The sequence below is a fragment of the Alosa pseudoharengus genome, unplaced genomic scaffold (genome assembly GCF_046254945.1).
Source record: "Alosa pseudoharengus isolate Yale_2024_CS ecotype anadromous, Long Island Sound unplaced genomic scaffold, YU_APseudo_1.1 YU_APseudo_1.1_scf_2, whole genome shotgun sequence".
NCBI lineage: Eukaryota > Metazoa > Chordata > Actinopteri > Clupeiformes > Clupeidae > Alosa > Alosa pseudoharengus.
Window position 1 is genome coordinate 54,294,218 of NW_027468663.1, and position 15,721 is coordinate 54,309,938.

Sequence of the window (15,721 nt, forward strand, 5' to 3'; positions counted from 1 at the left end):
CCTGCTTACGTCGCACCTCACATCGTCACCTGCTCACGCCTGCACCACACAACATCACCTGCTCACGCCGCACCCCACAACATCACCTGCACCCCACAACATCACCTGCACCCCACAACATCACCTGCACCCCACAACATCACCTGCACCCCACGAACATCACCTGCTTACGTCGCACCTCACATCGTCACCTGCTCACGCCTGCACCCCACAACGTCACGCCTGCACCCCACGAACATCACCTGCTTACGTCGCACCCCACAACATCACCTGCTCACGTCGCACCCCACGAAAATCACCTGCTTACGTCGCACCCCACATCGTCACCTGCTCACGCCTGCACCCCACAACATCACCTGCACCCCACAACGTCACGCCTGCACCCCACAACGTCACGCCTGCACCCCACAACGTCACCTTCTCACGCCTGCACCCCACAACGTCACCTTCTCACGCCTGCACCCCACAACGTCACGCCTGCACCCCACATCGTCACCTGCTCACGCCTGCACCCCACAACATCACCTGCTCCCCACAACGTCATGCCTGCACCCCACAACGTCACCTGCTCACGCCTGCACTCAACAACGTCACCTTCTCACGCCTGCACCCCACAACATCACCTGCACCCCACAACATCACCTGCTCACGCCGCCCCCCACGAACGCCGACGTTGTTGACTTATAACCAACATTGTTGATTTATAACCGACGTTATTGACTTATAACCAACATTGTTGACTTATAACCAACATTGTTGACTTATAACCAACATTGTTGACTTATAACCAACATTGTTGACTTATAACCAACATTGTTGACTTATAACCAACATTGTTGACTTATAACCGACGACGTTGTTGACTTATAACCGACGTTGTTGACTTTATTGACTAATCGTTGCATCCCTAGTGCTCATGAAGTCCAACACAGTACCACACTTCTGTAACTTCGGTGCAAAGAAATCTGAGTGAGGTAAGTGTGTGTGTGTGTGTGTGTGTGTGTGTGTGTGTGTGTGTGTGTGTGTGTGTGAGTGTGTTCCACCAGCTGAGCTTAAAAGGATGATTGGAATTTTAGCGCAGAGAACACATCTTCATTTACTAGAACACACATTCACAGCACTCACTCACACACACACACGGACACAAACACACATGTGACCCTGAGTGGAAAAATCTGGTGCAGGCCAAAGGCCTGACGCACTCTAATTAAAATGTGTGTGTGTGTGTGTGTGTGTGTGTGTGTGTGTGTGTGTGTGTGTGTGTGTCTCTCTCCTTTCAGAGCAGCACGCCAAAACAATTTTAAAAAACACACATGCGCGCACACACACGCACACAGTTAATCAGACTCAATCAATCAGTCAATTAGAGTGAGAGTTCCCAGTGTGTGTGCGCGCTTGTGTCTCCTTCTGGGCACCCAGTTGGCAGAGAGCGGGTGGCATCCTGTGCCAGTGGGAGGCGTCACATCACTGATAATCACCTGCCCCGCCATCATTAGCACAATGCCACAGCAGGACACCACTGAGCGCGCGCGCACACACACACACACACACACACACACACACACACACACACACACACACACACACACACACACACACACACACACACACACACACACACACACACACACACACACACACACACACAGCAATGTCTGTATTCCAGCTGTGCACACACAGGTGGCGTGCACTGCATGTTCCTGCAGGTGTGGGAACGCAAGCCTCCCATGTGTAGTTCCACATACAACAACGTCCTGATCTCAACCGGCAGGTTCTAAACCAGCGGGTTCCCCTCACTGCAGCGTGCCTTGGTGGGCTGGTTCTCTCTAGAACGCCAGAGTCTCGGGAGAACAGTGGACTGTATGTTCCCTGGTGGGCCGGTTCTGTCTAGAACACAAGGGGAGAACTGTGGACTGTGTGTTCTCTCCATATGCTCCTCATCTCACTGCAAATGGAACTCCCGGAAACCATCGGACATATTAAGTGACCACCAGCATGTGCCAAATACTCCAACACACACACACGCAGGACTAAACCTGAAGACTGAAATGGAACAGGAACGCCACCCCTCCTCTCCATACACACACACACACACACACACACACACACACACACACACACACAGACATAAAGTCTGGGATGGCACAAGGAAAGGAAACTTTACACCTCTCCAAAGACGCTCTCTCTCACACACACACTAGGGGTGTAACGGTACATGTATTCGTATTGAACCGAAACGGTGAAACACAGAGAAAACACGGTATAAAAATAAATAAAACACAAATTAATACAATGCGGAATTAATGTTCGATACGCGAGTTCATTAGGGACACCTAATCTGTAGTTTACTGTCTATGATCTGTAGTCCCGCTTTAGCTCTATGAAGCTCTCATTGGCGCAAACGTAGCCGAGGTCCGCCTACCTAGGCTACAGTTTTTTGTCAGGTCGGCGGTCGATTAAGTCAGTCAGAGATAGCAGCAGCGCTGGTAAGGCGAGTGGTGGTGTCCCACAAGAGAGGTTTCTTTAAAATCGGAAGTTTGGGAAAACTTCGGTTTCCCAGTCAGTTACAGGCGAGAGAGTGGTGGATAAGACTGTGTCGGCAATGTTTCATCAGTTGTTGGGTATGTGAGTGGAAATACATTTAACATGCTAATACACATACGAATCCATCACTCAGAAGTAGGTCTACTGATCACTGGAACGAGACAAAAAACGTCTCCCTGCATTCCTTACCAGCCTTTAGATACACATCCAAATAGGGCCAAAATCTATGGCTCAAAATGATAAAAGGAAAGTGGTGTAAACCGTGTGGTGATTACCTTTATGTTAGGGTAACTTGTGTTGTGCTCTCACATGAAGAGCTGGCAGTAAGTGTCAAGAGTCAACGCTAACCAGGCTAATAAACAAACCATGGGAACGTTAGTCAGAAGTCATGTGACTTCTACGGTAGTTAGGCTAGTCCGTTTATGAAACAAAAGGAGCAATTTCGGTTTTTTTAAAAGAAAGCAAAATAGTGTGACATTTTCACAGTTAGTAGATTATTATACACACTGGAAAATATTGAGGCAAACTGTAGACCCTTCCATATACAACCAAACACGGATGTTGAAGGTCTCGCCTAAGTGTCTCCCCTAACACACACCCTCATATAATTATGCACACATGCAGACACATATGCTGATGTGGACAGACATACACACGCGCACGCGCACACAGACACCACACACACGCACAGACACAGACACCACACACACACACACACGCACGCGCACACGCACAGACACCACACACGCGCACGCACGCGCACGCACACACACACACACAGGCACACGCGCACACACACGCACACACACAGCTGAAGCGAGTCTGACTGAGACAGAGCATGGGGGCTGCATTCAGGGCCACTAAGGGGGAAAGCCCCCATTCTATAAGTGGAAGAGTGGTTTAGAGTTACTGCTGCGTGTGTGTGTGTGTGTGTGTGTGTCGGAGAGGCCACGGTGCATGGCTTGAAATAGAGAGTGGTATGGGTGCTCTTTGTGTGTGCCGTGTGTGTGTGTGTGTGTGTGTGTTACCGAGCGGAAAACAGAAGTGAAGGGCCTTGAGAAAGGAGGGTTGGGATAAGAGAGAGAGAGAGAGAGAGAGAGAAAAGGCAAAAGAAAGGGGTAGAGAGAGAGAGAGAGAGAGAGAGAGAGAGGAGAGAGGAAGAGAGAGGAAAGTGGAGAGAAAGCGTGTATGTGTGTGTGTGTGCAGTTGAGTGTGTGAGCTGTTCCGACAGGTGGACAGAGAAGGTGACTGTGCCAGCACCTAAATCGAAGGATATGTACTGTATGAGCACGACCACACAAAAACAAAACACACACACACACACACACACACACACACACACACAACACCTGAGTGAATGCACAAGTCCACACACGGAAAAAAGCAAACACTCACCCAAAACGCATGCGCTAATGTACACATACACTCACTAACCAAAACTGGTTATTGCACACACATACCATCTTACACACCTTCTCACTATCTAACACAGGGCTCAGTGTTGTGATGTAGAATCAATCGTGAGAGCATGTTGTGGTCAGCACACCGCTGGACACATAGACAGACCCAGGCTACAGTACAGTCAGAGCTGCTCTGGGCTAGGATGCTAAATGCTAGGAGGCTAAATGCTAGGATGCTAAATGCTAGGAGTCTAAATGCTAGGATACTAAAATGCTAGGATGCTAAATGCTAGGAGGCTAAATGCTAGGTTCTAAATGCTAGGAAGCTAAATGCTACTCACGCTAATGGGACTGATTCACTCAGCTGTTGATCTCTTACACTGTTCCTTTGTTGACATGATCACTACCTTACTGAGAGATGGCAGTACAGCACACGGCAGCGACAGTGTTGGAGGAAGAGACTCCCTCTCTAGATACGAGGTCAGCTTTTTCTAAACTGCAGGAGCTCTTCACATGTAAAGACTGGAAAGCTCTGCTCCACTATTTACTGAGGGCACTTATCAGCAAGGTGCTAGCAGGTTAGGTAGACCTCGCTAAAGTAGAAGTATGGTATTTATCAGCAAGGTGTAGCAGGTTAGGTAGACCTCGCTAAAGTATAAGTAAGGTATTTATCAGCAAGGTGTAGCAGGTTAGGTAGACCTCGCTAAAGTAGAAGTATGGTATTTATCAGCAAGGTGTACCTCGCAGAAGTACGACCTAGTAGAAGTAGATATAAGAACATGTGTCTGATGTGCACTCTGAGCCTCACCCTTGCTGGGAGAAGACTTGGCCTGGGGCCAGGGTGCATGGGGCAGATGGGCATCATGGCACAGGGTGCATGGGGCAGATGGGGTACCAGGGGGCAACTCTCGGCCTCACTCACCCCAGATAGACGGGGAAATCTGCCCGAACGGCACCCTTCCCAGCTACCCAACGGCATTATTCTTAACACTGACACCATAGGCTAAAGTATTTCCTTACCAAACAGCAAAGCCTCATCAAACACACACACACACACACCCAAAGCAGATTAAACTATGCCAAACTAATCAGTCTTCAGTTTATCCAAATTTACAAAAAAAAGTACAAGTACTAACTTCACTAAGTACTAGGTAAACCTAACTAGCCAAACTTGTGATTCAACTCACTTGGCAAATCTTCTCATCAAAGTTCTGGGCTAAATCAAATAAAACTTCAACTGGTCCGAACAGAAAATCAAAATTCAACAAACCTATGTAGCTAGTAAATGAACAGACTGGTAGGCAGTAAACAACCTTGAGCTAGGCTAAGCTGCTAACCACACTTTAGCCTGGCCAAACTTCTAGCGTGGAAGACAGCTAATACAGCCTGCTCTGACCTGCATACCCTAACCAACCCAGAGCAAACCTACACACACAGACATACGTGCAAACACAAAGACACACACACACACAAAGACACACACAGACACACACACACAGACACACACAGACACACACAGACACACACACACACACAGAGTGGCTGGCTGGTTTAGGTATGTCCACACGCACACACACACCACCAATACGAGCACTCACTTGACCAGCTCTGCGTGGCAGTCCTGGTGCGGTACTGTCCTGTAGCGAGGCTGGCTTGATGGGGGGAGTGTGTGTTCAAAGATCCGTCCGATCCACAGTTGCCCAGCAGCTCCTGAACTGGGACGCTGAGCAGCAGTGTTTGTGTGTATGGCTATGGCTGTTGCTGTGTGTGTGTGTGTGTGTGTGTGTGTGTGTGTGTGTGTGTGTGTGCGTGAGGGGCATGGAGGGAAGGAGGGGGCAAAGGCTCTGGAAGGAGACACCCTGGGGGTCAGGTTACCCCACAAGGGGGGCAGGGGTGGGGGCGGGGGGCAAATGGAAACATCAAGCAAGAACGACGAGGGACAGTCCAATGCCCGTCCAACCTGCATACCCCTCACCCCTTCACTGCCCTCACTCTGTGGGATGCACACTCCTACCCCGGCCACAAGGGCACGCACTGCAGCAGGCTTTCTTCTGCCACTCTCACAGATCGGCTCAGATCTGGGATTGGCTCATCGGGTCTGCGAGCTGGGTTCGGCTGCTCAGGCCTGCGAGACTAAAGGGTGCCGTGCCCAAGACTACCCACGCTGCACCTCTCCAGTGCTTCCTGTATGAGCCAACACCACCACACACTTTATCTCCAGGTTGCCCAACAAGCTCATGCCTGATCCCATTTTATTGGGGTGTGCAAAAACAAAGTTATACGATCATAAGTTCCGGAAAAGAATGCCATACTCTTTAACTTTGATTCCCATGGAAAACAACTTAAATATGCAACGACAGACAGACAGACAGGCGAGTAGCAGGCACCTCTTCACCATCGTCCATGCGTGGGAACCAATTGTGGAATGTGAACAGTGGCACTAGAATGCCTCCGCATCCGTGCTGTTCTAGCAGCTGACCTGGGGTGGACTGGGCTGGTTCCATATAGAACACAGATGACACAGCTGTATCAAGGGAAGGAGAAGCCTAGGCAGTAGACTTGGCTAACATGGCGGCTACAGTCTAGCAACATCCCCTCCATCGGAATCGCCAAACAAAATCTCAAGTCCAGTTCAACCAGCCTACATTTCTCACGGAATACTCGTCACACAGATGTCACACAGCATATCACGTGAACAAGTGAAATCTAAGCTTTCCAATGAAATAGAAATGTAATCATATTTGCATTCTGCACACAGCTCTATGCACCCACTGCTCTCAGTGAAATCTCTTGAAAAACCTGAAAAAGTAAAAAAAACCTTGTGTGTCAAGGCGTTCTTAAGATATAACACTCAAGGTGTTTTTGACCTTGACATTTGACCTCCAACATCAATTCACTTCATCTTTGAGTCCATACAAACACTCATACCAAATTTCAGGCATGTATGTCAAGGCATTCTTGAGATATCTCAGAGTATTCATGGACTTGATCTTTGACCTCCAACATCAACTCACTTCATCTTTGAGTCCATACAATCACATGTACCAAATTTGAAGCATGTGCGTCAAGCCGTTCTGGAGATATAATGCACAAAGCATGATATGGTATGCTTAGAAGCTGAGACAGTTGGATTCACAGGTGACACCTGTGCCAGTGTTCTGATTAGCCCGGGAACTACTATGGGAGCTTAAAGGTGCGATTTGTAGGATTGTTACCGAACATTCTGTAGGCCAAAATAAAAACACTGGTGAACGTTCTCAAGACTACCAGACGCGAGCCTCTTCTGGGTTGCCAGATGTAATGAAAACTTAGCTAACGTTAGTTGACCTGCAGCTGCTTTAACGTTTCTCCAACCATGACCCAGCTACACATTACGGAAACAGTGAAAACAAACCTCTCTAACCAACGTAACATATTTAGCTGAAGTTAGCGATGCAGCTGAAGTTTAGCCTAGGCTACCTGTTGATATTTGATATTCTTCGTTTGACAAAGACGTCACCATCTCAGGAACCTCCTCCGATGTCCACTTAATTTGTTTCTTGTTTTAATTTTAGAAATTTGCCTGCCTCTCGTAGGCGTTCATGACTACAATTGACAGCAAGTTGACAGTTGGCCTTTGCTAATTTGGCAACACAAATAGGAGGACACGCCAGCCCATTATTAATACGCTATTCTAGAATTAGTCGTTCAAAACATAAACGAAAATTTCAAGAGATTCCGCCCCGTAACTCATTTTTTCCATGGGTTTTGCGGGGTTTTACGGGTTAGAGTAATGTTGTCAAATAAGACATTACTTCAATTCATCGTGTTTCCTTACTCTCTGACAACATATGGTGATCATTTTTGGAATGATTACAGTTTATTTTCCATTATTTCCTACATACTGGTCCTTTAAAGAGCGCAGCTGGCTTTAGGCCATTATGACATCACAGCCTTCATTCAAGTCTATGGGGGGGGAAATGTGCTTTATAACATTTTTAATCTCCTATTTCTCCAAAAGTATAAACTTTTCAAAAAATCTGAAATGATAACTCTCTTGTCCAATTCCAGACCTACACAGCAGTTATTTCAACATGTCTGTACATTAAGCGGTTAGAGCCGCATTCATTTTTGAAAAGGTAAAAAGAAAAGGTTATAAGAAGAAGAATACGCCAGGGGATAGTGGATTCCATCCACTATAACTATTATGTAAATTGCTTAGCCATAGAGTATCCCACCATCAAGGTTCTTATATGGCCAGATTCCAGACAATCCCACTTACACGGTTATGAATACCGGTATGCACAAGGACTCCATAGCTCAGTGGCAAGAGCACTGGTCTCGTAAACCAGGGGTCGCGAGTTCAATCCTCGCTGGAGCCTGTCTGCTGGTCCGTGGCACACACACTGCCATACCATTATTTGTTCTCCTTTGGGCAGCCGTGGCCCACTGGTTAGCACTCTGGACTTGTAACCGGAGGGTTGCCGGTTCGAGCCCCGACCAGTGGGCCGCGGCTGGAGTGCCCTTGAGCAAGGCACCTAACCCCTCACTGCTCCCCGAGCGCCGCCATTGTAGCAGGCAGCTCACTGCGCCGGGATTAGTGTGTGCTTCACCTCACTGTGTGTTCACCGTGTGCTGTTTGTGTTTCACTAATTCACCGATTGGGTTAAATGCAGAGACCAAATTTCCCTCACGGGATCAAAAAAGTATATATACTTATACTTATACTATATGTATATTTCTACTGGGATATTTGACATTAATGCAAAAAAAAGATGATTTCTTGATATAAAGTCTGACATACGATATGCAAATAATAACATCATACTTTCCCAGATATGGGTAGCCTAGACTGTCCTGAAATATGAAGATATAGCATCTATAGATGGCCATTACATTACATTCAGATTAAATATGAAGATATAGCATCTATAGATGGCCATTACATTACATTCAGATTAACTATCTGAACAACACAGGTGACCAATTCTGCATAATTTCATGGAGTGCTGAAATGTAGCCTACACTATTTTACTTTGTCTGAACTGTGAAACAAATATGCTTTGTGGTTGTGAACTTATTGCAGTATCAATATGGTTAAAATTCAGAAGTGTATATAGTTTAGGCTACAGCAGAAATATTCCACCTGTGTGTGTATGGTTAAAATTCAGAAGTGTATATAGTTTAGGCTACAGCAGAAATATTCCACCTGTGTGTGTAAGGTTAAAATTCAGAAGTGTATATAGTTTAGGCTACAGCAGAAATATTTTCATCCATAGATAACAATAAGCAAGTCTAACCTCTGAATTTCTTTTCAAAGTGCACCACTCACACGTGCGCTCGTACACACACACACACACACACTTTCCCCTCCCTCAAACAAACAAAATGTGTACAAAACACGCTTGTACACATGTGCTCGTACACACGCACACACACGCTCGTGCACTCTCTCTCTCTCACACACACACACACACATATTCCCCTTCCTCTGACAAACAAAACAAACACACGCTCATACACTTACGCACACATACACACACGCACGCACGCACTCGTGTACACACACACACACACACACACACACATATAAGGCTTTACTGAGAAGCCTAATTTAAAGCTGAGCATGACTTTGCAGCAAGACACCCTAGTGTTACGTCATATACACACATAGTGTTCTGTCACTTATAAATGGGCCTCTGCAAGCTATATACACACACACACACACACACACACTCTAATCTCTACCCAGGGCCTGACAATCTCATACACACACACACACACACACACACACACACACACACACACACACACACACACACGCACACACTCTAATCTCTACCCAGGGCCTGACAATCTCTCTGCCATAACAATAGATCCCAAGACAGATGTTGTGTTTGTTTGAGTGTGACTGCATATCTGCACAATGGATGCATGCTTGTCGCGCGCGTGTGTGTGTTTGTGTGTAGTGTTGTGTTGCCCACTGACTTTCAGCATCAAAACACACATCATCTCCCTGTGTGTGTGGCATTTTCACCATGGGTGACAGCCAACAGAGGTGTGTATGTTGGCGGAGGATACTGTGTGAGTGTGAGTGTGTGTGAGTTTGTGTACTCACACACATTTAGTCTCCTGCTGTCCCTCCTCCTGAATAATCACATGGGAGGCCTTCCTCCTGGAGGCCAAAGGTCACACGCTGCTTGAGGGCAACTAGAGATGCCACCCAGACTGAACCCCAGTGCATTCTGGGACAGTGCTGACTGGCCTCAGTGAACCCCAGTGCATTCTGGGAGACCTCAGTGAACCCCAGTGCATTCTGGGAGTGTTGACTGGCCTCAGTGAACCCCAGTGCATTCTGGGAGAATATCCACTGGCCTGAGTTGGCGTGTTGTAGCATCGTTAAATGGTCAATAATATTGATTGATACTACCGGTATTATTATTGATAATAAGCTACCAGTGTCTGCTTGCATGTGCTTCAGGACTCACATGTCAGTGTGATGAGATACACCTCAAATCACCAGACAGCCCTTTTCCACAGACAACCAGTCCCATTCCCCAAAACAAACATTTGAACTGTTCTGAGCATTTCCACCAAACAAAAAAATGCTTTGGAGCATGGCACCTTGGTTCGGAGCTTGAACCAGAAAATAGTTGTTGTTTTTTCCTGTGAACCGGAGTGGGCGTACACGTCATTCTACGATTCAGAGAGGAGAAGGCTAGAAGCAGGAGTTTTCCGTCCATATCCGCTCTTGCCATGAGTAAACAAAACTAGTCAACTAGCACTACACCACAGACGTTAACTAGCATTTTCAACTTGCATGCAACACCCATTGTTGATGACGCACCCTGGGTTCGGTTCTAAACTGGTGGAAATTACGATTGTGCCTTATGATGGTGCATTACGATGGTGTGTTATGACGGTGTGTTACGATGGTGCGTTACGATTGTGCCTTATGATGGTGTGTTACGATTGTGCCTTATGACGGTACGTTACGATGGTGGTTTACGATGGTGTTACGATTGTGCCTTACGGTGGTGCGTTACGATGGTGTGTTACAATGGTGCGTTACGATTGTGCGTTATGATGGTGCGTTGCGATGGTGCGTTGCGATGGTGCGTTGCGATGGTGGACTGTGAGACCGGACGCCAACACAAGAAATGATGGCGGTGAGGAAAGCTGGGGAGTCTGGTGGCGCCACACCAAAGATTTCCCCCCAAGGTTCATCTGATCAGGGGATGACCACCACCACACTCACACACACACCCCTGCAGGTGGACCAAATGAGGACACCCAGGCGAGCGCGCACACACACACATTCCACACTAATCCCCACACACACACACACACACAAACTTGGACACAATATTCAGAGTTGACACAACCAGTGATTTTTGCATAGGCATGACTGAGCATTTACAGTGGAAGATAGAGCCAGTGTAATGCATAGGCATGACTCCGCATTTACAGTGTGTAAGATGGGGCCAGTGTAATGCATGACTCAGCATAGACAGTGTGTAAGATGGGACCAGTGTAATGCATGACTCAGCATAGACAGTGTGTAAGATGGGGCCAGTGTAATGCATGACTCAGCATAGACAGTGTGTCAGATGGGGCCAGTGTAATGCATGACTCAGCATAGACAGTGTGTAAGATGGGGCCAGTGTAATGCATGACTCAGCATAGACAGTGTGTAAGATGGGGCCAGTGTAATGCATGACTTGGCATAGACAGTGTGTAAGATGGGGCCAGTGTAATGCATGACTCAGCATAGACAGTGTGTCAGATGGGGCCAGTGTAATGCATGACTTGGCATAGACAGTGTGTAAGATGGGCCAGTGTAATGCATGACTTGGCATAGACAGTGTAATGCATGACTTGGCATAGACAGTGTGTAAGATGGGCCAGTGTAATGCATGACTCAGCATAGACAGTGTGTAAGATGGGGCCAGTGTAATGCATGACTCAGCATAGACAGTGTGTAAGATGGGGCCAGTGTAATGCATGACTCAGCATAGACAGTGTGTAAGATGGGGCCAGTGTAATGCATGACTCAGCATAGACAGTGTGTAAGATGGGCCCAGTGTAATGCATGACTCAGCATAGACAGTGTGTAAGATGGGCCCAGTGTAATGGGGACACTGTGTTGAAAAGTAATATTTTTCAAAATATTATCTGCTCTGGCAAATCTATACGTTGTTTTAATCTACCATGGCCACAATACTCCTCATACTGCCCTAATATGTTGGTGTGACACGCAGAAGGTGGTCCGATACGCTGCTACAGGTAACTTAGGGTGTGTGAGTGTGAGTGTGTAAGTGTGTGTGTGTGTGTGTGTGTGTGAGAGAGTGAGTGTAAGTGTGTGTGAGTGTAAGTGTGTGTGAGTGTGAGTGTGTGAAACTGACCTTTAAGCAGAGGGAGAGGGGTGAGCTCGATGGGTTTGCCCTGAGAGCGGAACTGAGAGGAACTCTGGGAGCGCTTCTGTCGCGCCTTCCTGACCGACTTCCGAGAAAAGCCGTCCACTTTGTCCACTGAGGGAGGTACGCTGGCCGCTGAGGACATAGCCCTGACGGAGGGACAGACAGGGGGGGGGGGGGGCAGAGAGAGAGAGAGAGAGCGAGAGAGAGAGAGAGAGAGAGACGGAGAGAGAGAGACGTCAGTGACAATCTGTAGGTCAAGCAGTAAGTCTGGTCAGACACTTGAAAACTGTCTGTAGTAAACATCAGATACATCAGCACACTCAACACACACACGACAAAACACACACATAGATCATCCGTCTCATACACACACCATAATCAGCAGTTAAACACACTCCTGACCCAAAGGCAATTCTCCTTCAGTGCCCCATCCTGCTGCAGCACCAGAGAGAGAGAGAGAGAGAGAGAGAGAGAGAGAGAGAGAGAGAGAGAGAGAGAGAGAGAGAGAGAGAGAGAGAGAGAAAGAGAGAGAGAGAGAGAGAGAGAGAGCTGGAGTTTGTCATTCAAAGGCCGTATTCAAAGGCCAGAGCTGCCAGCTCCATCGCAACACACAAAACATGCAAATGCACACTACACACCTCACCTCACACACAACCAACCTGACCATACATCACACACACACACACACACACAGCTCTCACTAGGGGTGTCACGATTCTCCAAATCCTCAACTCGATTTAATTTTCGATTTTAAAGTCACGATTCGATTTGATTTTCGATTTTTTTTTAATATTACTATTAATGTATTCCTTATATGTTATTTACTCTTTTTGGCCTTTTCCTTTTCTGTTTCAGGGGGCTTTTATTTTGAAACCGTTCCAACCGTGAGGTTGTAATGTAAACAGAACAAACATTAGGCTAAACAGAGACGTTTGATCATTTGATTGTTTTGCACACTCCGAAGAGAGCCAAGGTTAGAGTTCATGGAATATGTACTTATCAATGTGCATTTTAAGCCTTAAAGTAATTTTGGACTGTAACTAGATCATCTTTTCACTTGCTTAGTTGAGTAGGCTAAGTTAGTGTTAATTGACATAAATGAACGACAAAATACTTCCACACCGGTAATTTCAGAGTAGCAAGAGGGGCTTTGATTTCGGTGGGTTGATGTGTATTTTAACTGGCTGCAGACTAAAATGAGAGGAGTGTTGACGCCACAGTTCAGCGCGTGCGTGTGTGTTTGTGCGTCTTGGCATATATGCTGGACGTGACATTGGGGGTGTGGCTGCATTGTCGATTCTACTTTTAAGTTCGAAGTTTGAGATTGAAATGTAATTTCGATCGATTTCGATATAATATTCGTGACACCCCTAGCTCTCACACAGCCACCCTGACTCTACACACACACACTCAACACACACGCAACACCGCTCACTCTCACACTCTCTCACAGACACACACTCAACACCGCTCTCATACAGCCACCATGACCCTCACACTCACACACACACACGTACACACTAGAGGGTGACACGGGAAGCAATTTTCACTCCCGTCCCATCCCGAGCCCGCACAAATACTCCCGTCATATCCCGATCACGTGACAGCCCCCCCAAAAAAATTCTGTCCCGCAAAATCCCGAGAGAAAGACTCCCGAATCCCGTCCCGCTCCCTATGTTGATGTCTAAAGTTATCCGACTGTTAGGCTACAGTAGCGTGCGGTGACCATACATTTTGGTAGGGCAGAAAGCCTTGTCTAACTTTTCTTTAATAGCCGATCATTTTGGGCTATATTAAAATTACATATTTTACAGTACTTTGCTGTAGGCTATGCTTAAATCATTTCATAGTTAGATCTCATCCCATCAGTTAAGTTTGCACCGTTCTCACGTTAAACCAGCGAAGCATAGCAACGTTGCTATGAGTAAACAAAACAATGTTTTGTGTTCCGCCAGGGTTATGCGATAAATATATTGAGGAATGCGATCGTCAAGGTGTCATGCCCCAACATTGCATGACACATTAAACTCAACGAGAATCGCTTTCCCGGACAGCTCGTGCAATTGAATAGAGTTGTCCTTTGCTGATACTTTCGCCTGTAACTGTTTCTTTGCATCCATTTTGCCTTAGGGCCTATCGCTGAAGCTGATTGATTGTGAACAGGGCAGCTGCTTGTCTTGCTCTGATAGGCTACCAATCAACAACAAACGTATTGTGGGTTGTAATTGGTTCTCTTTTCTAAAACGAAATGCCTCACGTCTTTGGGCGCACTCACTGCATTGCAGCGTCATTTTTTAAGTTAATAATCTCTGGCTTCCCGCCAGCTCCCGTTTATTATTTCCTGTCCCGTCCCAATCACGTTACCAACAGTGAAATTTACTCCCGTACTGCGGGAAACCCGCGGGAATACCGTGACCCGCGGGAGTCCCGAAAAATTGTCACCCTCTAGTACACACACAGAATGGCTAAACACACAGAGGCTTCTGCTCTGTAATCTGGCCATGTCGCCAACAGACAGCAAACCCCCAGTTAAGACTTGTTCAACTGGGCATCTCACTTTAAACTGAGCTTTCCTCCTAGATCCTTATTACATAACAGGCCAGCTGACACACGCTGACACACACACACACACACACACACACACAGAGGGATTAAAAGTGAGGGAGTGAAGGGGGGGGGGCTTAACAGGAAGTCAACAGGCTTTCACAGGAAGTCAACAGCCTTGGCAGAGCCAATCAGGCTGGAATAATGCACAGAGGAGCGTAGGTGTCAAAACACACACACACACACAAATGGGAATAATGCACAGGACTGCAATAGAGATGGCACCTAGATGTCAGAATATCACTCCATTTGCTCTACACATGCACCTGCTTATCTAAGTGTGTGTGTGTGTGTGTGTGTGTGTGTGTGTGTGTGTGTGTGAGTGAGTGAGTGAGTGAGTGAGTGAGTGAGTGAGTGAGTGAGTGAGTGAGTGAGTGAGTGAGTGAGTGAGTGAGTGAGTGAGTGAGTGAGAGAGAGAGAGAGAGACAATGGTCTAAGAAAGCAGAGTAAATCCAGTGGAATTGTGCATCTGTTTCTCACTGACTGTCCTCACTCTTAAGATATACGTCACCTGCACTGCATGCTGGGACTGCTCCATGTGTGCTGGGAGGACTTAGCAAGTGGTAGTCTCATACACTTCGTGCAGTCAATGTGTGGAGATCACATCGGTTTGTTTTCCCAATTCCAAAGGCTTTGCTGTGTGTGTGTGTGTGTGTGTGTGTGTGTGTGTGTGTGTGTGTGTGTGTGTAGTAGATGAAACCATGAGGATCGCTCTGCACAACTCAGAGACTACCACTTGCTAAATCCTCCAAGCACTCCCAAAGCAGTCCCAGC

At 46.9% G+C, this 15,721-nt stretch overlaps 1 protein-coding gene and 1 non-coding gene across 2 annotated transcripts in view; one reads left to right on the forward strand and one right to left on the reverse strand.

Moving 5' to 3' along the window:
* Positions 1 to 15,721, reverse strand: part of ppp2r5eb (protein phosphatase 2, regulatory subunit B', epsilon isoform b) — a 29,025-nt gene that overhangs the window by 11,027 nt on the left and 2,277 nt on the right. Inside the window, exon 2 of the mRNA XM_076295516.1 lies at positions 12,329 to 12,489. Coding sequence (XP_076151631.1) covers positions 12,329 to 12,485 — 157 coding nt within the window. The 5' untranslated portion in view covers positions 12,486 to 12,489. The remainder of the gene's footprint in view (positions 1 to 12,328; positions 12,490 to 15,721) is intronic.
* Positions 8,232 to 8,305, forward strand: trnat-cgu (transfer RNA threonine (anticodon CGU)). The gene has a single exon. It is a non-coding gene; the product is annotated as a tRNA-Thr (tRNA).